The sequence below is a fragment of the Agelaius phoeniceus genome, chromosome 24 (assembly GCF_051311805.1).
Source record: "Agelaius phoeniceus isolate bAgePho1 chromosome 24, bAgePho1.hap1, whole genome shotgun sequence".
Classification (NCBI taxonomy): Eukaryota; Metazoa; Chordata; class Aves; order Passeriformes; family Icteridae; genus Agelaius; species Agelaius phoeniceus.
The window spans coordinates 1,433,252-1,457,697 of NC_135288.1; the positions used below are offsets into that span (position 1 = coordinate 1,433,252).

At 48.3% G+C, this 24,446-nt stretch overlaps 1 protein-coding gene across 2 annotated transcripts in view; it reads left to right on the forward strand.

Moving 5' to 3' along the window:
* Window positions 1-1,192: 1,192 nt before the first annotated feature.
* CAPZB (capping actin protein of muscle Z-line subunit beta) overlaps window positions 1,193-24,446 on the forward strand; it is a 62,057-nt gene continuing 38,803 nt past the window's right edge. For both annotated transcript variants that reach the window (XM_054647687.2, XM_054647688.2), the window contains exons 1-2: window positions 1,193-1,350; window positions 17,070-17,159. In XM_054647687.2, the coding sequence (XP_054503662.1) occupies window positions 1,348-1,350; window positions 17,070-17,159 (93 nt within the window). In that variant the 5' untranslated portion in view covers window positions 1,193-1,347. The remainder of the gene's footprint in view (window positions 1,351-17,069; window positions 17,160-24,446) is intronic.

Below are 24,446 nucleotides of genomic sequence, written 5' to 3' on the forward strand. Positions count from 1 at the left end.
TCTGTGACAGCCAAGGGACAGCCCTGTGTGACACCCCAGTCTGTGACACCCAAGGAAAAGCCATTTTTTCACCCCGTGTTGGCATTCCCAGCTCCTACATCAAACCCAGGGAAAGGCTTTTGGCTCCCCAGGGCCCAGGCTGCAGCACAGAGAGGCCCAATTGGGGTTTCTTGGGGTCCTGGCAATAAAACTGGGGTTAAACACGGCCTGACCTGTTCCAAAAGAAGCTGCAGAGGAAACTGTTGGTGCTTATTGAATCCTAATGATTTCCTGGGATCATTGTGTGGTGTAGCTCTGAGATTCCCATATTGAGGACAGGTCAGGAGTCTGCAATTGGGATGTCTTACCTGAAATCACTGTAGTGGGAATTACTCCAGTAATAGGAAAAAATGCTTTATTTTGGGACACTCTGAGCAAAATAGAAATGTTTTATTAGTACATATACCCTGATTCTGGAGATCCTGCTTCAGGTCACCTCCGGGGAACTCTGCCTTGGTGGGGGGTCGGTTTAGGTGTCCCCTGAGGTCCCTTTGAACCCCGACAAATCTGAGATCCCGTTATCCCTGGCACAACTGCCTGAGCCCTGAAGGCCTCCAGCTGTATCAGCACCTGCCTGGCTTCCAGCAGGTACCTCCCAGCCCACACCGAGCACTTCCTTTTAGAAATAATTAATAATTCCTTTTAAAATAATTTATCATTTCCTTTTAAAAATAATTAATAATTACCCCTGGCCTTAAGCAGCTGGAGGCTGCTTATTCTTCCACGTCACTTCAGACCTAGCAGATGCATTACAGGCATGTGTAAAGTGCAGTTTACCTGTGTAAAACGCAGCTTTAGAGTTACGAGTTTGCTACTCGTTACCTCTTCTGGGCGGCGTTTGCCGTGCAACCCGCCTGCCTCGTGCTGCCTTTGGTTTAAACTTGAACAAGTGCGTTTAAGGGAGCGACGTTCCCGCGCAGAGGCTCCGGGACCGACTGAGGGCCGGGCCCGAGCTGCGGGCGGGCCCCCCGCAGGCCCCGCCCCCAGGCCCGGCCTCGGGCTCTGATTGGCCGTCGCGCTCACCCCCGCGCTGCAGTTGGTGCCGCCGTGCGCCGCGTCCCCCCCCGCGCCGGTGGCGTGGTTCGCTCCGCCCCGCCCTCCCGCCCCGCCGCCGCGCATCCATACTTGGCGATGGCCGGCGAGCCGCGCGCTGATTGGCGGGGAGCGGAGCGGGGGCGGGGCCGTCGGCGCTGACCCGGATGTTCACTGCCGGGCGGCGGCGGAAGCGGACGGGCCGCGGCGTCGAAGCGACAGGGACGGACCGGGAGGCGCCGCCGTTCTACCGCCCCGCGCACCCGCCCAGCCGACATGGTGAGAGCGGGCTGGCCCCGCGCCCCTGCCCGCGGCCCCCGCCCTTCCGCACCGCCCCCCCGCGCCGGGCCCCGCGCCCACACCGCCCCCTCGCACCGGGGGGCCTCTCCCGGCCTCCCCCGGGCGGCGGGGACGGAGGGAGGGACGGCCCAGGCGGTGCTGCCGGGACGCAGGGAGGGCTGGCCTGGCCTGAGGGCGCTGCCGGGAGGGGCTGGGGCTGGCGGAGGCTCTGCCCGGCGCTCCGCAGGGCCCGGGGGCGGGGGGCTCGCCCGGGGCTCCGCTGCCCGGGCACTGCCAGACCTCCGGTCCCGGTACCGGGCGGTGCTTCCAGGGGGAAGGATGTAGAATTACACGGGCAATGCTTCCGCTTTGGCGGAGAACGGTGCCGCCCCGGGCGCTAGGAGCGTCGGGCCCGTGGCCGTGGCCCCCGAGCCCGGGCTGTCTCCCCCGCCGGGCCCGTGGCCGTGGCTCCCGTGCCCGAGCCCGGGCTGTCTCCCCCGCCTGGAGCTGCCCCTGGCCTGCGTGTGCTGGGCTCGCCTGGAGCTGTGAAATGCCGAGAGCAGAGGGGCTGCAGCCCTGGGTGCTGCTCCTCCACAGGGCTGGGAGCTTAACTTTGCCACGGAGAAGCTGCGGTTTCCCCGGCAGTGTGGAATGATCTACCTCGCTGTGTTCCTGAATGGATTAGCCCGGGGCACGAACCCTTTCGATTTCCCTTTGGTGCTGTGCAGAGGGAGCAGCCTCCAGCAGCTGGCTCGGGCCCTGCTCTGCTCCCTGCCCTGTGCACAGGGGCTTTTCCCGAGCCTCCTCAGGCATGGAGTCACTTGAAGGGAATCACATCACTTCATGCTCTTGGGGATTTGTGAGTCAGGTTTTCCAGCATGACAATTGAACAATGTTCAAATGTGTTTAGCTCACAAAAGATCAACCCAGAGCCTGGCTCTACAGCAGTTTAAAGGCTGTTTAACCACACTAGTGTAATCCTTTACTTCTTGCCTTCATCCATAGGAATTTCAGAGGCAATACCTTATGTTCTTTCTCTGGAGCTGGAGCCACCAGTATCATGCAGGATAAAGATTTTAATGTCAGGTGAAAGGTGAAGAACAGTTATGATCAAAGTTCTGTTCCGTGTTGGTTCAAACAAGAGCAGGTGCTGTACCTAAGTCCTGGCAGCACAGAGCATCTCATTCCAGCTGTGGGCCTGATTTTAACACACTGACATCTGTGTGTGCAGGACCTGCCTTGGAATCTCAAACTGGGATTCCAGCAAACTGTCCTGACTTATACCACTGCAAAAATTGTCACAGGAAAAGAGCTCAAAGAAAACAAGGAGGCTTCTTGGAAAGTAACAGCAGTGGTACCAACTTCTTTGAAGGGATATAAAAACGTGCTGTTAGGAGAATCCAGTCAGGGTTTAAATGTAACTGTGCCACTTGTTTGGAGGAGGTACAGCACAAATGCTTTGGAAATTTCCTGAGTGTTACCAGGTTTTGCTGCCTTCTGGTTCTTTCCTGTTTAGTTGTGGAGACCACTGGGCATAGGAGAAATTGGATCAGAACTTCCAACACTATTGTGGTGGTTTCCAATGTTGGGTGGACTCCAGGAATGAACCTGCAGCCTCCAGTTTCAACTCATGTGCAAACCCAGTGTTTAGGCTTCTTCCAGGATCTTTGCTTTTAGTGGTCTGAGACCAGAAGTGGAGCATTGAGAGGATGGAATGGCCTTTCCATTGCAGAGAGCAGTTGGTGTGGTGCAGGATATTGGGTGAAACACCTTCCTGGTACCTCAGGGTTACCAACATTTGTGTAGAGCAGAGCTGGGAACCTTTGTCTCCTTGGAGAGCTCGGAGCTGTGCCCACATTTCAGTCAGGTGCTCAGAGAAACAGGGCAGGGCAACACATGAAGCTTGAAAACTGCCTGGATGGATGGTGTCTCCTGTGCTAAAAATAAATGGAATGCACTGTTCAGGGCAAAGCAGGACTTGGGAGAGTGGATCTGCTGAGATTTCTGGAATTGTGGGTTATGAATGGATGGAATCCAGTTACTCTTTGTAAAAATAAAACCCTTCATTTCCAGGTTATGTAAACTGGCCTGATCATGTTAGCAGGGTTTTCTTCTGCCATGCAACTCTTGAGGAAAAGGAGGACAATTTTAGCAAAATTTATGATTTAATCATCCATAAATTCAAACTGTCTAGTGTAGTGCTGGCTGGGCATCATCCATCTAGGCTTTGTGAGGCAGATAAGGAGCAGTGAAGCACAGCCCAGGGTGTGTGATGTGACAGTGACACCAACACAAACCTCGTGTGCTGCTCAGGGTCACTTAGATTTTCGGGACAGGAGTTGTTTGTCTGCAATCAGGGCCCATCTGTGACCTGGTCGTGTCCCTTTTGGACCTCCACCATGTGCTGTGGGGGTGTGGGGATGTTTTCAGTACCCACAGCAAGTCCTTTGCACCTCATGCCTTTGAGAAACACCAACTTCAGCTGTTTTGTAGAGTCTGTGTTGTATTGGGCAAGCCAAGTGTGTGAGCTTAGCTAAATATTATCTTAAACAGCAAATGCCCAAAATAATCAAGTCAGAGGATCTCTCTGGGAGGGGCAGTGCTGCCATTGCAGTGATGCTTCACCCCTGGTTTACTGGGCAGGGGAAAGCATTCAGCAGCTGAAGTTGTTCAAACAGGATTTCCTCCTATGGTAAATGTATATACTGATATGGGACTGGTTCACATCTGGGGGTGAAACAGAATGAAAGTGCATCTCAGCTCTTTTGGGGGACTATTTTTAGTCCTTATTACTGGAGTTGAGTTGACAAATTACTTGCTTTGGAAAAATGACAATGCTGCCCTTCTCAATTTCTGCTTCCACAGCTGTCAGCTTTGCTTTCCATCCATCCCTGACTTCCCTGGGGGAAGGATGGCTGGGGAGCTCGGGGTGCTCATCATCATCAGCCAGCACTCCCCAGTGCTCTCTGATGGTTCAGTTTGCCATTGGTGCATCAGAGAATGTGGAATGGTTTGATCTGGGAGGGACCTTGGAGCCCATCCCATTCCATCCCTTCCACTGTCCCAGGCTGCTCCAAGCCCCATCCAACCTGCACTTGGACCTTGGGCTTCCAGGAGTTCCAGTGCTGCTCTGGGCACCCTGTGCCAGGGCCTGCCCACCCTCCCAGGGAACAGTTCCTTCCTTCCTTCCCACCCATCCCTGCCCTCTGGCAGTAGGAAGCCATTCCCTGTGTCCTGTCCCTCATCTCTTGTCCATATTCTGTCACCATCCTTCCTGGCAGCTCCTTCAGGCACTGGAAAGCCCCAGTCAGGTCACCCCAAAGCCTTAAAATTCAAATTCAGGCTCAGGATGCTTCTGTAGCCTGGATGGGCAGTGCCAGTGCCCCTGTTTGTCTTTGTGCCTGCCCTTTGTGGGGGTGTTTGGTCAAATCCAAGGAGCTCCTTACCCTGCAAAGTGAACTTGCAGAGAAGTGTTTTGCTGCAGTTTGAGCTTGTTCACGCTCTGACAGACCCACCTCAAGGTAAAATCAAACTCTTTTCAGTGCCTCCTGAAGAGAGCAGCTTTACTGGAGAAATGTGAGGTTCTGAGGGGTGCCTGTACCTAGTTTAGGGCTGTGGAATCCCAGGATAGTTTGGGTTGGAAGGACCTTTAAGGCCATCAGGTCCAGCCCCTTCTGTGAGCAGAGACACCTTCCCTGGAGCAGGCAGCTCAGAGCCCTGTCCATGCTCAGCCCTGTTGTTTAGCCTGCTTTGGTCCAACCTGCTTTAATAACCTTTCTTTCCAGGTGAAGGAGATGATGATTGCAGAAGTAGAAGATACTCAAAAGAGATGCTGATCTTCTGTTTTTATCAATATGTTTTAGTCAATCACTTTCTAAAGTGATTCATAAACTGATTTTTAAAGTGCATTATAAAATTTCCTGCTTTCCCACTGATTCATGCTGGGAGTCCTGAAGAATTTAAAAAGCCTCAAGCAAATAAATCTTTGTGTCTCTCCTTAATACAAGGAGAAAGGCCCAAAGCTTGTGTATGCTTCAGTTCTTCCTAAGCCTTTGCCATTTCCAGGAATAAGGGCAAAAAAACCCTCACTTAAAAACATGGGATTTCAAATCTGAATTTCCTTGCAGCAGAGGCTTCATCCCTGAAGGAGTAATTAATATGTCTGACCAACACAAGCTTTTCCCAGGCTTCCTGCTCTCTCTAGTTGGGCTTTAGCCCAAATTATGTTTGCTGATAGGTTGTGATAATTAAAAAGCTTCTCTAACTTGAAGATCAGGAGCTCAGGCCAGTGCAGTGGGGGTGTGGCCACTTCAGACAGGAGTATAAACTGATCTTTTTCTTCATCTTTGGTGTGATGCCTTCTGAAATATTGAATAGTCTGTGACTGAGGGGCTCCTCTGAGAAGTGACCAAGCACTGTAGTGGAACAGTGGAACCCTGGTTAAGGTGTGACTGAAACACTGGGAGGGTGTGAAACTCTTGTGACTTGAGCTGAATAATTCAGGGGTCCTGGACCTGATCCAGTGGCCAAAATTCCCTTCTTAGTCCTGTGTCCTAAAGCAGGATGGGAAGAGATGTTGCAGACAGGCTGTCCTGGGGAGTTGGAGCTCTTGCCTGTGTGGTAGATGAGACATTTGCTTTTGAGACTTCCTTGGTGTGGCATGAGGGGAAATGTGGTATTGAGGAAGTTTTAAAGCTCTGGTGGTAGATATGAGAGGGTTTCTCATTTGAGGAAGGAGCTTTGCTTGTTTCTCAGCTAAATCATTGTAATTCTCCCCTGGAATGCCAGATGCAGTGGAACCCTGTCCTATCCTGTGCTTTTGATGCAGTGAAGTTTTGAGTGAGGAACTGAAATCAGGCTCTATTCTGTAGTTTTGTGCCCAAAATTATCTTCTATTTAGAATGACTTTAGTTGCATTAGGTGCTGTGTTTCCTGGAGTGGTGGTCTGAGCCTTGGCACCAAGCACTAGATTATTTTCCTTGTATTCTCTGGTGCTGCTGTTTTGCCCTCCCTCCCTCTCTTAGGCTTCAGAAGGAAATATGCAGCTTGCTTTGAGCTGCTGCTCTTTGTGCCACACCTTCCAAGCTGGCCTGAAGAATTAGGGAATGGATTTGCAGGCACTTGACTTATCTGGCTGCCCTGCTCAGAAGTTGCCTGCTTTATTCCTGCACTATGCAAATTAAACCTCACTAATTCCTATTTCATCAGTGGACCTGCATTATTTCAGTGCAGCCTTGGTTTGAGAGCCCTGGCTCTGGGTTTAGCCCCTGGGGACAGGAGTGCAGGTGTCACAGCCCTGCTGCAGAGCCTGGCCCTCCCTGACCTGAAGGGGACTGGAGTGTCCCTCCCTGACCTGAAGGGGACTGGGCTGTCCCTCCCTGATCTAAGGGGACTGGGCTGTCCTTCCCTGGCCTGAAGGGGACTGGGCTGTCCTTCCCTGGCCTGAAGGGGACTGGACTGTCCTTCCCTGATCTAAGGGGACTGGGCTGTCCCTCCCTGATCTAAGGGGACTGGACTGTCCCTCCCTGATCTAAGGGGACTGGACTGTCCCTCCCTGGCCTGAAGGGGACTGGGCTGTCCCTCCCTGATCTAAGGGGACTGGACTGTCCCTCCCTGACCTGGAGGGGACTGGACTGTCCCTCCCTGATCTAAGGGGACTGGACTGTCCCTCCCTGGCCTGAAGGGGACTGGACTGTCCCTCCCTGATCTAAGGGGACTGGACTGTCCCTCCCTGGCCTGAAGGGGACTGGACTGTCCTTCCCTGATCTAAGGGGACTGGACTGTCCCTCCCTGATCTAAGGGGACTGGACTGTCCCTCCCTGGCCTGAAGGGGACTGGACTGTCCTTCCCTGACCTGAAGGGGACTGGACTGTCCTTCCCTGACCTGAAGGGGACTGGACTGTCCTTCCCTGGCCCTGAAGGGGACTGGACTGTCCTTCCCTGGCCCTGAAGGGGACTGTCCCTCCCTGACCTGAAGGGGACTGGACTGTCCTTCCCTGGCCCTGAAGGGGACTGTCCCTCCCTGACCTGGAGGGGACATCCTCCACACAGAGTGGAGCCCAGTCCTTTGCTGCTGCACTGCCTTGGCATTTCAATCACGTCCTTGTTGCAAAGTGGGTGTGTTAGGAGCCTGGGTGAAAGCAGAACTCAGGAGCTCACAGTTTTAGCAGCATCAGCTGAAACAAGGCTGAAAACAGCACTTAAGTAAGAGGATTTTGTGTGGAAGGAAAAATGTTTGAGACTGCACTGAAGACAGAAGCCTAGTGGTTGCCTGAAGCCACCATAAATAAAATACTCTTTATTCTCTCAGGGAGTTTTGTTTGTATTTCTTTAGGTGATACTTTTTCTCTTTTCCATTAGACAAACTGCTGAGTTTGACAGTGATGTCGTGTTACCTGCCTTCCCTAGACATTTTTGCCTTGGTAAATACCAGGATTTAAAAAGCTTCTGCTGGCCCAGGCAGTGGGGCCTGGCTGCCAGCCTGGGCTTGCAACCTGAGACAGGCTCAGGAAACAAGAGATGGGGCTTTTGGTGTGTTAATTCAAGGGAGGAGAGAGGCATGAAATGGAGGAATGAGGTAAAATATCAGCTGCATTGTGCTGACTACAGCTGTATTTATCCACCAGGTGCTGCCACCCTGCAGATCCAGGTGTCATTGAGAGAGCTTTGGTGTGATCTTGGCTCAGCATTGATGGTGCTCCCCTGGGTGGCCAAGAGCAGCTTCAGGCAGCCATGAGTCCAGGCAGGGCTAATGCAGAGCTTGGTAAGGTGCAGAGTGGCCAGGTGGAATAACTGTGAACTTCATGAGGGAGTGAAGGAAGAGCCTGATGGGGCTTGAAGCTGGCATGGGGGTGCCAGGGGAGCCCTGCTCCCACAGAAAGTGTCAGCCCTGCTGGGAATGGCCCAGAGCCTGTGTGGAGCTGGCTGCCTGTGTGCAGGTGTGATGGAGGGCAGGGCAGGTGGGCTCAGAAGGGATGAGGAAGGCATAAAAAACCTGCAGGAATGGGCAGGTCTGGGAGTTCCAGCAAAGGAAGGAATGCTGGCAGGTGTGAATATGTTGTTAGGTGTGATATTCCTATAGGTGTGCAAAAGCAGGAGCTTCCTGGTTTAAACCTTGAATTCCTGGGGGCAGAACTGGACTGCTGGGAGCCCTGCAGGGCAGTGACTGAGCTCTGTCATGTGTGACCCAAGCAGAAGGCATATTAACCTACTTCTCTGACCTTTGAGGCATGGGAGAACTTTCAGGGAAGAGGGCTAATGAGAGATCCTCTCTGCCTGCCTTGCCAGGCATCCGCTTACTTGCCAGAGTTATCTCCTGAATTTACAACCCTGGCTGCAGCCTCCAGGAGCTGGAAAGTGCTGAGCTTGCACCTAATGCCAGGCAGCTGTTGGCTCCACAGAGAGCTGGGATAGAGCAGATCCTGAGTTTGGGATGTTGACAGTGTGTTAGTTGTGCTGTCAGTAAGCACGGGGTGTTTGCTGTCACCTTCAGATACACTGCATGCTCCCTGCTGCTCTCCAGTGTGGATTTTCTCACATGTTTTTGATGTGATCTCTCACAAAACTGAATTTAAGTTGCAGTTGACTGGAAGGAGAACCTGGATCTGTCAGGCCAAGACCAACTTGCCCAACTTTGCTCTTTCTGCACAAAAAAACTTCTCCATTTTATTTGAGCAGTTCTAAAACTTCTGTGACCAGCCTGATTGGAACATGAAGCAAACAGGAGTGCATAGGAGAAAGGAGCATTTGAAAAGGTCATTGGGCATTAGCAGGATTAAAAGAAAGCATCACAAATGACATGTTTGCAGATGGTCAGGATGGCAAATGGCAGTGCTGAATCTCAAGAGCTGCTGTATTTGTAGTAATTATGGTTTCAATTAAAAAAAATGAAGGAAGTGACCCCTGTAAAAATTAAGCAGCCCTTCTCTAGGGATGGACTGGGGCTCTTCCTCAGAAGATTGGAGTGGAAGGCAGGAAAACAGTGTGAAAAATAGGTGACCAGACTTGTGAACTGACTCAGACCTACTGCATTGGGTGATTTCAAAACATTTTGGGGCACAAACACATTTGTGTTCATCTCTCCTGGTAGTGAAACCAGGTGTTGCAGCTGCCTCAGGAAGAGTTTGCAAAATCAGGCCAAGTTCTTGTCTCTCAGTGCTGTGCTGTAATGGGTTATTTGCATTTTGTTTAGCTAAGATTTCCTATCTGTAGTTAGAGCTAACAAAGAAAATGTTATTTTTGTGAAATCTAGATTTAAAATGGGGAAAATCCCCTACTGTGCAGTAACATTAATCATAAAACCTGTTGGCAAAGTTGGTCAGTTCTACAGGCAACTTCAATGTCTTTAATCCATTTATTAGAAGTTAAGCATGGTTCTTTTTGCAATCTGTGCAAGTTTTATCTGTAGCCCCATTTCCTCTTTCATGTGGGGCTAGCAGATTGCATAGTCACTCACTGCCACGATTGACTGGGAAGTGACTTTTTGCAAACTTTATGCTTCACAGGAATTCTTGGCACCAGATGAAAGCCAGTAAATTGCATTGTCATGTTCAATGACAAGTTTAATAAATAAAACATTGTTTCTGTTACCCAGAAGACAAATGCTAGTGCAGAAATCATTAGTGATCCTGGCAAAAGGTCGGCATGAGAAGCTGTTCCCAGAAGGCCTTGGTGCTGCTCCATCCTGCTCTTCTGGTGGTGTGTGATGGCTCTTTTCCTTGGGCACATGATGGAGACTTGTCCTGGATTTATATAAGCTAAAGGGATACATTAGTTTGGAGAGTAGAGCCAAGTTTGTGCCACCTGCAAATACATCCTTACTGGGAAGGAGGTGCCAAGGAAATGTTAATTTTTCCCTGTGTGCCGTGCACCTCTGTAGGTGTGCTAACAGGAACTGCATCTGGTCAGAAAACACCTACAGAAAACAGCCACACCTGCAGAATGGGCTCTTGGAGATGCCTGATCCTTACTTGTGAACAGTTAGGGAATTACAGACAAGTGCCCTGCTCCAGGCTATCAGGGGTTGTAGTTCCTTCTCCCTGGGTGGAACATGTTTTGAACAACTGGTTGGAACCTGAGATCAGGCTGCAGGCAGCTCTGGATTATTTAGAAGCTCACAGATGGGAGGGAGTGCCTTCAGTGTATTAGAACCCCCTTGGTAATTGTTCTGGAGTTGTCCTGGGGGCAGAGAACTGGCCTGGTTTGGAGGTGGGGATGAGGAAGGGAAATCAGGCCCAGCTGATTGCAGGGATGCTTGGAGGAGCTGCTGGAGGCTAAAGGGATCACCAAGGATTTGGCAAAACACTGATCCTTGAGCTTGTCTGGAGGAGGAGGAGATCTCTGTGGTGGCTGCCCTAGAAGCCCATTGCTGCTCCTCTAATCTGTGCAGGGCTTGCCCTGGCTGGGCTGGCAGCCTGAAAGGGTGAGAAGTGTCCTGTGTCAGCAGCACCCTGGTGCCAAAGAAAGTGAAGCTGCCTTGCCTCTCTCCTGCCCATGGATTGTTTTAGTTCCTCTTCACGAGGCTTCAGGGCAGATGTATGAGCTACTTGTTCCTAGAGAACCTCTTCAAAGAGGTCCCTCTGAATTTCACCTGAGTTCCATTCCTGGAGCAATGGAGGACAAAAGCTGCTTGGTGTTTTTGTGGGTTTTTGGCTGTGTTTGCAGTGTGTACAACACCAAAACCTGAACTCAGGGAACAAGGTGTGAGAGTGTTCAGTCATTAACTGGGGCTAGTGCTGCTGTGTGCTCAGTTGTACTCAAAAGTTGGAGCACTGCAGAATGAGGTGAATAATGTGCAGGAGAACATCTCCAAGGAGGATTCGCTGACTCAGAAGCTGTGATGTGACTTTGTACAATTGCTCTGTAAATAAATACAGATTACAGGGGACCTGGGGGAGCCAGAGCACAGCAGCCTCTGCTAAAGCCTTCTGATCCATCCCTTTTTGCTTTTATTTTAATCTCTAATCCTTCTCACTTGGTATTCCTGGAAGGAGTGGTGGCAGCACTTGGGGCTGTTTGGGCTTGACCACAGCAAATTGGGCTGAGCTCGTTCTGAGCATTCCATGTGCTCAGAAGTGTTGGAGATAATAAAAACCACTGCATCCATCCCAACCAGAACCAGACAAAGGTAAAAGTGGCTGAAGAGAAGGAGAATGAGGTCTGCATCAGTGTCTTGTGTTTTAATAATCTTTGACCTTTTATGACAGTGCACAGCAGAGTCTGTGTTCAGGTTTTATTACCTTTGATTGTTTCCTAACTGTGCTATTGCTGTTTCTTCCAGCACACCTTGCTGTCACAGAGCTGTGATTCATGAGTCCATTACAAATGGTTTTAGATAGGATCTGCCAGAGGAGGGTTAATAGTCAAGGGAAAAATCATGTGGAAAAACAGATTGCGAGGAATATGTGCAGCTGATGGAAATGTCATGAGTGCAGAACTTCTCTGGGCTTTCCCAGGTCAGACAGTTCCCATCTAATATCCTAAAAAGTGAATGCTGACAGTTGAGAAGGGAACCTTGCAACCTAACATACTACTACTGTACTTTTTATTACCCAAGGGTTACAATAATTCAAGCCTTGCTGCAGCTTCTAGCAGTAATGCTATCCTATTGTGTAATTGGAAAAGGGAATCTTCTGCCCTTGCAGCTCTGGAAGTTGGCAGGGATTAAAATGACAAGCAGGAGGGGAAGCTGGGTATCTGTTTCAATTAAAAAAACTTAGTGTTGTAGTACCACAAAGCTGAAACATTAGTCAGACATTCCTGTTGGGAGAACTGACAGGAAATATGTGATTTACAATCTTGAGTATGTCTGCAGCTTGGAAGGAAGGAAAAAGAGTCATTTGCAGGTTGTGTACTTCTGGCCCTGGATTAATTTACAGAGATATTTTGCCTGTAAACTGACCAGTGACCAGAGTGATCTGAGGTGTGGTTGCTTTGAATTGCATGGCATTGAGCAGATGTTCTGCTTGCAGTGTCTCTTGAGGTTTTTACCTTATATTTTTGCTGTCTGAACACTGAGATTCTGCTTGTACTTTGAATTTGGGTAACCTTTCACGTGCTGGTCTTGACTGGAACTTGGGTGTGAAGTGTCTCCAGGATGTTTATCTGTCACATCAGGGGTGTGGCGTTTACACCTGCAGTAATTTCTGGGTCCCCCAGTTGTTCTCAGCTGATGGCAGAGATGGAAAAGGGGGTTGGGAGCACCATCATGCCTGGAACAGAAATAATAATAATAATAATAATTTTTTTAAAAAATTATTTTTATTTCCCAGGAAGGGCTGAAGTGGGAGGAGCTCCCACTGCTGTAGCACTGAGCTGTCTCAGCTCTTGGCTCAGGGAGTTGCAAGTGGGGCTAGTACAGAAATAGAGCCCAGAAGTGAAACCAGCCTGGGTTTCTGTTTGCAAACACTGCCCAGCTCTGTGTTCAGCAATAACAGGCTCAGATGGGCAGGAGTGTCCCAGCAGAGGTGTGGAGGAAGATTCAATCCTCAGGGCTTTGTAATAAAGGGACCAAATTCCTGCAGACTGCCAGGCCAGGAGCTTTAAATGAGTCTTTTACCTCCTTTCAAGTGGAATGGCCTTGGCTTGGGGAGAGCTGCAGGTCTGTGTAAGCCCTCCTGGAAGATGGAATAGGTGAAGTCTCAGGTAACTGGCAGTGGAGAACTGTCCATTGCCACACTTGGCAATGAAGCCTGTGGGTTTCTGTAAATGTATGCAGTCAAAAGCACTTGTAAAAATATGTTAGAAATGCAGAATACCTGTGGTAACTCAGCCAAGTGCTGGTGTCTGTTGGAAAGAGCAAACAGGTGAACACTTCAGTGAAGTGTTTCTGCTGGGGCTGGGGAGGCTCTGGCTGTGCCTCCTGGTGCATCCAGAAGAGCTCCTTGGTCAGTGCCAGGGCTGCAGAGTCCAGCACAACAGTGCCCTGTGCCCACGGAGCTCTGGGCTTTAGGCACAGCACGTGGGAGTCCAAAGGAAGCCCAGCTTGCTGCCTGTTTCATTGTTTGTGATTTCCATACCTGTAGTAACTACCTGGGATTTTTTTATTTGTGTTTTCTGCACTGAATGACATCTGCCCATACTCAGCCTTTAAAACTAAGGTGCCCAGCTGTGCCCCTTTACAACTGCACATTTATACAATTATTTTTATTAATTTTTCAGCACTGGTTTTTTCTGATTTGAGCTTTAACACAGAGTGCCCAGATGACCAGAGACCTGTGGCTGTTGTGAGAGGGTTTCTCTTTTGTAAATAAGCTAAATACAGCCAAGAGACCAAAAAGAAGAGGAGGTGCAGACAAAGGAAGCTGTAAAATAACTAGGACAGACATCCTCATAACCTTTTTCCCTGGGGCAGTGCCATGGGAATGCTGTAACAGGTGCTTAAGTGGAGATTCTAGATAGGCAAACATCTTTAAAGGAAACTTATTAAAGAGCTTTCATCTAAGCTAATATTTTTAGTCTTTTGAGATTGCTGTGATCTCTAAATCCTTCAGTGACTTCAGCTGTAATAAAACTTCATTTAGAATTTGTGTCTGAACTCCCTGCTCCTCCACAGGAGGTTCTGGGCTGGATGGAGCAGGAATGGTGGAAAGGGGCCTCCTGTCAGGTAAACACTGAGCTCATGAAGTGCTGCAAGCTCAAAGAGCTTGGCTGTGGGAGCAGCCCAGCCTGGGAGACAGCCTGTCTGAGCACCTGCCCAGAGAGCAGCAGCCTCACTTGGGTAATGGCAAAAATTCCATGGAAATGTTCTGTCTGGAGGCCTGGTAAGAAACCTGGTCTTCAGCATGTGATTTTACAGAAGAATTAACAAATGGGAATCCAGGACAGGTGAAGTTGAGAGAAGTAGGTGGGGTGTTTGTGGGTCTCCAGGATGAGGGAAGAGATGAGAATCTTGACTCCATGTTTCAGAAGGATTATATTATATTATATTATATTATATTATATTATATTATATTATATTATATTATATTATATTATATTATATTATATTATATTATATTATATTATATTATATTCCATATTATTTTATACCATACCATATTCCATATTATATTCCATATTTTATTCCATATTATTTTATACCATACCATATATTATGTTAGATTAGATTAGATAATATATAATATTCTATATTTCTATTATATTTCTATTATATTTCTATTATATTTCTATTATATTTCTATTATATTTCTATTATATTTCTATTATATTTCTATTATATTATAATTGCATACTAAAACTATACTAAAGAAAGAGAAAGGATTTCACCAGAAGGTTAGAAAAGAATGAATAATAAAATCTTATGACTGAGCAGAGTCCAACACAGCTGGACCATGATTGGTCATCAAGTAAAAACAATCTACGTGAGACCAAAGATGCACCTGTTGGTGAATCATCTCCAGATGATTCCACAGCCATCAGATAATTATTGTTTACATTTCTTTTCTGAGGCATCTCAGGAGGAAAATCCTCATGACAGGATTTTCATAAAATGTGTCAGTGACAGTGGGGTTTGGCATGTCCTGAGCTCCCCCAGAGCCCCTTCCTCTGACGGCTGTGGGAGGCTCTGGGGGTTTCAGCTCCACTGATCCAGTGCCACTCTCATGTGCAGGGGCAGCACACGCTGGGATTTTCACCCCCTGTGCCCCAGGGAGCTGGGTGCTGCTGGCACCTGGGCTGTGCTGCCTGTCCCTGTGTGTCACTGCTGCAGCTGCTCCACCTCCTCCAGCCGGGCAGAGGCTGAGCCAGAGCCTGGGTTTGACCACACACCTGCCTTTGAAATCTTCACCTGCAGAGAAGGAACCAGGAGATCCTGGTTCACTTCTGAACTAGGATGTACCAGATGTCTCTCATACCCCAGGCTACCACTTTGCTCTGTGATTTGTCAGCTTGTGTTACCTTTTTGACCATTCCAGCTGGATTTATGCTGGATTAAAGTGGCTGAATAGTCATGGATTTAGGGACACAACTGCAGCAGAACCTGCCTTTATTTTGGTGCTTTAGGAGATCTGCTGGCAAGCTGTTTAATTACCTAAATGCTCTGTGAGAAGCTGAGGGGTCCTGCTGCTCAGCCTTGCTTTTCCCTCCTGCTACCAGGGAAATGCACTGTACCAGGCACTGTATGGGCCTGGATATTTTTGTTTTTCCATTGCACACAGCCATGGATGTCAGCTGTGTCTGAACCCGTTGGAGGATCTCTGCCTTAAACAATCCTGCTCGTGTCTTTTACAGCTGTTACTGAATATTTTGGGTAAAAATGGTCACTCTGGGTTCTCTTGGTTAATCCATAAACACTGCAAGTGTGCATTCTCCTCCATGCAGTGTATTTTATTTTCAGTTTGCCTCCCTGTAAAATACTTACTCTGGGCTTGCAGCTTTAGTGGTGGTTTTTAACATCCTTCCCTAGGCTTTTTTATCTTTTCAACAATTCCAGCTGGCAGAGGAGGACAGAGCACTTCCCTGAGTGTCCCCATGATCACAAGAGAGGAGCAGGACCCTGTGACAGTGTCTGTGACAATGGGCCAGGTTTCCTTCCTGGCTGCAGGGGCAGCAGGAGGTACAGACAATACCTGGGAAGGGAGATCCCTCCTGGCCTGGCTGCACAGCTGGGCAGGCACAGGCCACCTCCAGAGTCCTTGGGGTCTGAGAGTTCAGTAGCTAAAAGTGAGGAGTTCCCTTCCCATGGCCATCTAATGCACAGCTTCCTAAAGGATGTCCATGAAACTCCCTCCTTCCCTCATTCCTCAGGTTTGGCTTCATTGCAGGAAGCTTGGCTTCCTGTTTCTCCCTGTCCTGGGGGCTGCTGTGCTGGATAATGTGATAATGGAACTGTGTTAGTATTGAAGCTGTTTTTAAATAAGACCTTGGGAGCTTGACAGAACACGGGAGGGTGAAATTAAACCTCAGCTCGTGGGATTTGGGTGGCTGGAAATGGCAAAGAGAAAAAGGAGGGGAGGAGCAGTGAGAGCAAACTGGTTGTGCTTCACCTGACCTGGGATCAAAGGAACTTGTGCAGGTTTTGGGTGTTGTTAGGTCAGCAGGAAAGTGTCTGGGTCTGTTGGTGGAAGGGACAGCTAAAGGTTATGTCAGGACCATGGTTCAGCTCCTCAAGTGTCTGGGGCACATTTTCTGACACTGAAGTGGAGTTTAAGGTTGTTTCTTTGTGTGAGAATTGGTGTGAGAGCAGCTCCAGTGAGCCCTTTGCAGAAAGCTGCTGTGTTAGCTCTAGATAAATAACTGGCATCCCTGATTTCTTAGGTACAGGCAGCTCTTGGAGTGTGTTTTGTAGGAAGAAGGAAATAATGGATAATGCTTTATGTGCATGTTTCATTCTGGTTTTCTGATAAAGCTGCAGGGGAGAGGGAGCTCTGTGGTGGAACAGAGTTTGTCTTGGGTGCTGGTTATCTCAAGCTGATCAGTGCAAACGAGGAAGTGTTAAACCTGCTTTGGGAGAAGGAACTTTCAGTTCCCTAACCCAGGTTATTATTGAGATAGTGTGGAAAAACAACACATTAAACACTTTCAGAAACATTGGAAGGAATTTGGTGAGGTAAGGACTGCCCTCCTTTCTATCAACTGCACGGTGTTAAGTTGCCAAGTCCATAATCCACAATCAAATGTAGTGAATTTTAACTGTATTAATGCAAAGCATGCTGCTGCTGGGAGCTGTGTGTTGTGTTTCTTGTCCACCTTGTGACCAAGGGCTCTTCTTGTTCCTGCAGAGTGACCAGCAGCTGGATTGTGCCTTGGATTTGATGAGGCGCCTGCCTCCACAGCAGATAGAGAAGAATCTCAGTGACCTCATTGACTTGGTGAGTACTGGGTGCTGTCCCAGGAAGTGCCTCTTGACAAAGGCCTGGCATGTAAGAACTTCTGGGGCATCTGGAAGGTCTGCTGTGGTATTTTCAGGGTGCCCAGGACGAAGGAGGAATTGAGAATCTGACTCCGTGTTCTTAGAAGACTAATTTATTATTATATTATATTTATTATATTATATTTATTATGTTATACTTATTATGTTATATTTATTATATTTATTATATTGTATTTATTATATTATATTTATTATATTATATTATGCTATACTAAAACTATACTAAAGAATAGAGAAAGGATACAGACAGAAAGTTACAAAGAATGATCATGGAAACTTGTGACTGCTTCCAGAATCCCAACACAGCTGGCTGTGATTGTCATTAAGTCAAAACAATTCACATGAAACCAAACAACCAACCAGCTGTTGGATAAAACAATCTCCAACCACATTCCAAAGCAGCAAAACACAGGAGAAGCAATCAGATCATTATTATTTTCATTTTTCTCTGAGGCTCCTCAGCTTCCCAGGAGAAGAAATCCTGGCAAAGGGATTTTTCAGAAAATATGGCAGTGACAGTCTGGTGAGTTGTCTGTGCCCTTGTCTTTGGGCAAGGTTGAACAAACAACCATTGGCCAAGCAATGTCAGGAATGCAGGGATTGTTTTGGGCTGTGTGTGCAGGGACACTTAGTGAGTGTGAGCAGTCATTAGCAGCTCCCCTAATGAACTCAGCCCAGGTGCCAGCTTGGAGGCTGCTGTTGGAATTTGGGACAGCGTGTGCAGATGGGTGCAGGCCCTTGCACCTGGGTATTATCTCCTGATGAACAGCCTGCTCTGTGGAGCTCTGGGAGGTGCAGTGGCTGTGCTGCCCCACAGGCTGCAAAGACACTGCTGAGAAGGTCTGGGCATCTGGAGAACACCCAAATCTATTTATAATTTGTGCTCTCTCAGATGTTCTGCAGTCTAGTGTCAAAAACCAAACCTGGCTGACCATCTTGTGTCTGATACATTTTTTTTTGCTTGTCCCTGGAACTTTTTGTTGTCCTTTGCACACTGCTAAGGGAGGAAAGCTGATGTAAGAAGGATTTCTAGGCTCCTTACAAGTGGCACATCCTGTGATGCATGTTTGGGCTGTGATAACCTGGTCAGTGCCAATTGTCCCTTCAAACAGAGTGTGGCACAGTGGCCTTTGGAGGAACTGAAGGTGTTACTGAAATATGGATTTAATCTGCACAGAGTCTGTTAGTAGGAAAACTGGATTCTCTTGTCATTGCTTATTTCTGACCTAAGCTTCTAAATTTGTGCAGAAGAGCAGCTGCTTACCAGGTAGAGGTTTGGTTGGGAAGTGCTTCTAAAGCTGGTGCTGGTAAGCTGTGGTCAAAAAGTTGTGGCTAACTTAAATTTATCAAACATTTCTTTGACTTATGTAAGCCAAGGTACAGGTAAGAGAGCTCTGGGGGTCAGGAAAGAATTATTCCCTGCAGGAAAGGATTATTTCTCTTTCTTGAAACCATTTAATAATTGGCTACATCTGTGCCCCCAAAGCCCTTGGCAACCTAAAGCATTGTTTTTGTGGCTGTGGTTGGAGGTGGGACACAAGTAACTAAATCTCTGATCTGATCTGGTGTGACATGGTTGGTTTTGTGATGAAATTGGGAGGACTGAGTGGGTATTGGGGTCTGAGCAGCTCCCAGGACCACTCCAAACAAGGAGTTGTTTGGTCAGCCATGGTAAGCTTGACTGTGTAATTGATCTGAGGTTTTTTAATGACTCAGAAAATTGCTGGGTACCTCTAAATGCTGGAATTACTTTTGGATGGTGCTCATTAGTGCTCTACATGCTTTCCATCAGCAACACACTCCCTGGGCTCCTTTTCACAGTGTAACATGAACCAGACCAGGTTGGGGCCTGTTTGGAGGAGGGTCTGTGTGCCCCACATGAGGCATTGCAGCCCCTCCTCTGGGGCTGAGATGAAATAATTTATTAAATCCAGCACAACTCCTTTATTGCTGAGACACCTATAGACCTGTTCTGCAGCCACTCTCAGCCTGAGCTCCTGGAGTGTGCACTGGTTAGACAAGAGCAGTGTGTGCTCTGCCACCTGTAACAGCTCCAGAAACACCAGGAGCCAGACTGGAGTAAATAGATTTTTCACCTTTTTTTGGCAAATTTCACCCCAACCTTTACATCTGTCATTTTGATTCTGCTGCCTGTGCCATTAGCAGGCAAGAACCTCCTTGAGGAAAAAGGGCAGACTCCAAATGCTCCATGAGCATGAGCAGGTTCATTCAGCTGAGGGGAAGAACTGTAAAACATGGCAGCCTGACTTCTTGGCTCCCTTGTGCTGGGTTTCCTTGCTCAGTCCACTGCCACTGGAGGAGGTGCAAGCAGAGGCTCATGTCAATATTTGGGGTGAAGCTCAGGGTATTACTTGCAGCTCAGTGTGCCATGGTGTTTTCATAGGATTTAATCTCCAGACTGATGGTGGCTGCTTGCTTAAGATCCATTGAAAGGAGAGAAGATGGCCCAGAAATGTCATTGTATGTAGAGAGTTTTCCAGAACTGAGACAGTGAGGAGCAGGCATCTCCTTCCCAGAGTCCCAGAATGGTTTGTGCTGGGAGGGACCTTAAAGCTCATCCAGTCCCACCCCCTGCCATGGGCACCTTCCATGGCACCACCTCACTCCCAGCCCTGTCCAGCCTGGCCTTGGACACTTCCAGAGATCCAGGGGCAGCCACAGCTGCTCTGGGCACCTGTGCCAGACCCTCACAGGAAGGAATTCCTTCCCAATATCCCATCTAACCCTGCCCTCTGGCAGTTTAAAATCACTCCTGGGCTGGTGTTCCTGCTGGGAAGGATAACCACACCAAGCTCCCTCCCTGAGGTCCCTCTTACTCTATCCATGTTCTGCTGCTTGTGGCTCCTGCAGGAGCATCTTGGTACCCAGCTGAAGAGATGGAGTGTGTCCAGGGCTGTCCATGACTGCCCCCAAGTGTTGTGCTGACAAGGGAAACGGCCCAAACTTGAACAGAAGTAAAAGGGTGGGTGGAAAAAGAGAATTTTTGGGTCACTGGCCCTCATCAGCCCAGACACTTTTCATTCATTAGCAAAACAGTTTGTGGTTTGCCCTTTCACCACATCTGTTGTTGGGTTTTTCAGACTGCTGAGGCTTCAATTAGAGTTCATTAGAGACCTTGTCAATCACAGCCCTCCAGAAGTCTGCCTGAAAGAAGCTGTGCATGGTGCTGGAAATGGGCCTTGGCATGGAATGCTCTGCTAGGGGTTCAATTAGTCATTATTTGTAAGTACACTGCTCAGAGGCTGTCAGAATGTGCAAGAGGACTTCTGAATCTCTACAAAGTTTGCTGTAGGCACATGCCTTTTTAAGGACAACTAATTTCAACTGGAATAATTTTCCATGGAGCTCCTCTGGAAACTGTGAGCCTTGAAGCACCTGCCTGTGGGCCAAGTCCAAGCTGAAAGGAAGTTCCCAGAAGAGGAGAGGGAAAGGTGATTGCACTGCTCTTAGATGGGTTTGTTGTGAGGATGCTCCAGGTCAGAGGTTGGACTTGATGAACTTCAAGGTCTTTTCCAACCTAAATTATTCTGTGTGTAGTGACAGCACTTGGAGCATTAGTTCAGATGTTAAGTCACAAAAATGCTGTGTCACCTCCTTACTGCCTCACATTGTCCAGGAGCTGCTGGTTCACTGTGCTCCCAGGGAACCCTGCTGTGGATCACATCTGTTCTCAAAACCTGCTGGAAAGGGACTCTGAGGTGTTCTGTGCTTGGAAATGTCCTGGGATCAGCTGAGGGAGGTTTTGTGTGGCTCATGGAGTCCCTCTGAGTGTCAGGAGCTGTGAGGGAGGGAAGCTGGTGGAGCTCACTTTGGGTGGCCAGGAGCTCACCCTGAAAGGTCAGAACAGTCCATGGCAATTGCTCTCCTGCTTCCTTCTCTGAAGGTCAGCTGTACACAAAGTCAGCCCTCTGTGCTTTTAGCTGGGCTCTTTCTTTGCAGGAGAAATCCCAAAGAAGGATCAGCTTCTGGGCAGTGCTGCTGTGGAGGGTCCCTTGCTGGGACATCTTGGCAGCCCAGGACAAGGTGGGTGAGGGGTGTCTGGGGTTGCAGCCTCCAGAGTCCTTTTGGGGTATTTTCTTCAGACACCTTCAGTGATGTGTCTTTGAGGGCTGAGGTGGCAAAGATGGAAGGAAAGTGGATTTATTGTCCTCATGGGCCATGTGCAGCACATCACAGATCTGTGGCAGGCTTGCCTTGGTGCTTTGATGGAGTGTGGAGGTTGATGCACTCTTAGTCTTGGTGAGAGTTAAGCAGGTTCCCTTAGCAAGTACAAATTTCCTGCTGAGTGTTTCATTTGGATGTTTGCCTGGGTGTGTATAATACAAATTAGATGAAGAATCTGGCTGACTCAGGGATATCAGCTGCCTGGCATGAAGTGGGGACAGAAAAGGGTCCTCACAGGATGGACAGGCTGGCCAGGAGAGGCAGGGAGGGCTGCTCACAGCCACAGCTTCTCCCTCTCTCCCCCTGTAAGCTGGTACTGAAGCAGCAGTCATTCCCAAAAGTGAAAGCTTTCCTGAAGAACAGAACCAAGTCATGCTGCCATTGAAGAATTGAAGTGAGAGCTCTTTATAGACACAGCAGTCATAACTTTGCTGGTTATTTTTGAAGGCTCTGTTTGCAATTAAAGATCTGGGGGGTGATCAGCTCTCCTTTCTCATCACAGGGGAATACTGAAGTGTTTTTAGTAGAATGTGTTACTTTTTAGAAAATCCTGGAGTGATGAATCTTAAAATGAATAAACTGATGGTTTTGAAATATTTGAGCACAGTTCAGGCTGTTGCTTCATGTGAGCTCCAGGCAAGTCCCAAATCTGCTTGCATGCCTTCAGTCACTGAAGATATATGAAGCTACAGAATTTACCCCCAGGCAAACTGCACTGCTTGGGCTGCACAGACCATAAAGAACATGAGAATGTGACTGGAGCTTTTTGTGTTTGGAGTCCAAGAGCCTGAGCACTGTGCAGCGTTGCAGGGAGAGATAAAATAATTGGATGCAGATGGCCAGCTGAGCGTCTGGTGAGGCTGGAAGATGTTTTAAACAAAAAATCAGATCCAGTCAGTGAAAGCTGAAAAAGAGGTGGTGGAAGCAGAAGTGCTTTGACAGCCCTGTGGGCTCAAAGCTGAGTCTTTGACCTGATGTTCTGCCTGGACTTGCTGACCTGTGGGATGAGCTCCCCACAGCCAGGCAGGTTTCTATTCTAACACAAGGATTGTTGGCTAAAGAAAGGGGCTCTGGCTCTCTAAATAAATGTATGGTGGTTGAGAGCCAGTTTTTCCATTTAGTGAGTGGCTGCAAGCAGGAGCTTTTCCAGCCAGCAAAGATTACCTCTGAATATCTTGATGGTAGTTGGAGATAGCAATTAATATATGTAAACTGTCAATGTGATGCTTGGCTTAGCCCTAGCAACCCCTTTCCTGGCATGAGATTGGAAAAGGGAATTTCAATTCTGGCCTTATATCACTTATTCTTTCTATTTTTAAGCCTTTTTGTCTTCCAGGCTCCTGCCACAGCACTGCTGGTGTTAGAGACCCTTAAAATATCTGTTTAAATATCATTGGAAGGGAGTGTGTGTGAAGATGGAAACCTCCCTAACCTCTCTAAAGGATGGAGGGGAAAGCTGGGATAGAGAAATACTCACTGCAGAGAGAATGTCCTGCATATCCCTAAATTGTTGCTGGGTGTCTCCAGCCCCAGCTGGACCCTGACACAAACACTCAGGACTTCCCAAGACACTGATACCCTGTGATGGCTCCTGGGACTGGGGCTGGTAACAGGATCCAGGAGCTTCACCTGCAGGTCACAGGCACAGCCCAGGGCACTCTGGCTGTGCCTGCCAGATGGCTGCCTTTGTTTCAGGAGGGGAATCCAGCAAAAGCCCTGTTTTATCCTGCAAGGCACAGGGAGAAAGCCAAGGATCCTGTTTTATGAATGGTTCCCACCTTTTTAAATGGAGTTCCTCGAGCTGAATTAAAACATTCTGTAATTAATGTGGCATGTCTGCTATGACACAGTTAGCTGGACAAACCTGAATTTGCAACCTTGTTAACATCTGTCTTTTTTCAGAAAAGCTCATTTGGTTTAATTTTGGTTTTGCCAGTTCTTGCAGTGCTGGAATTCAGTGCAAGGACATGAATAATACTGAGCTGTTTCCAGTATCAATTATATCTGAACACTAAAGTCCATTTAAGTGTCGTTTCATAAACAAAGCTTGATGGTTGTGTGGCCTTTGGACCTGTGATGGATCCAATTAAGGTTTAGCACTGTGTGGATTTGTGGGAGTGACTTCACTGGTGGCTTTAGGCCCAAGATGAGTGGAGCCAGGCTTCCTTCTTGAGCTCCCACAACATTCACTAGGCTGTGCCTGCTTCTGCAGGAACAGGAAACTCTGGGGCTGTGCAAGGACTCTGAACCATGAGAATAATGCTTTATGAGAGGAAGGATCTGAGCTGGAGGTGTGCCAGAAGGGTTGTTTTGTGAGAGGGCCAGGGAGCTTCCACGGGCTGTTGTGTCTTTGAGCGGTTTCCCCAACCACTGGAGCAGCTCTTCTGACTTCCTTTAATGTTGAAAATTCACAAGTGATAAAAATACTCACCTTCCTGGTGGGATTGGGCTTTCAGTTAAAAACTGCTCTCCTCACGGGCATGTTCAGATACCTGCAGGTTCAGATTCCTGCAGATGCAGATTCAAAACAGGATGGATCTGAATGACTCCTTAGCTAATTGAAGTTTGCCTCATCTTCCAAGAATTGTAGAGATGTTTGGGTTGGAGGGGTCCTTAAAGATCACCCAGTGCCACCCCTGCCATGGCAGGGACACCTTCCCCTGTCCCAGGCTGCTCCCAGCCCTGTCCAGCCTGGCCTTGGGCACTGCCAGGGATCCAGGGGCAGCCCCAGCTGCTCTGGGCACCCTGTGCCAGGGCCTGCCCACCCTCACAGGGAAGAATTTCTTTCTAATTTCCAAAGTAAACTTAATCTCTTTCAGTTTAAAGTCATTCCCCCTTGTTCCTTCAGCTTCTTTAAGGAAAAAATCTTTAATTTTGCTGCATTTAGCAGAGTTTTCCAGTGTGTAAGAGGTTCCTGTGGAGGTCAGTAACCCTGACCTCTGAATAAACATGGAAAAAGACTCTTTCTTAAGACTGGTACACCAGGAATGTTCCTGTTTCAGTGGGAGATGTGGTACATTTCAATCAAGGCTGCTGAAGA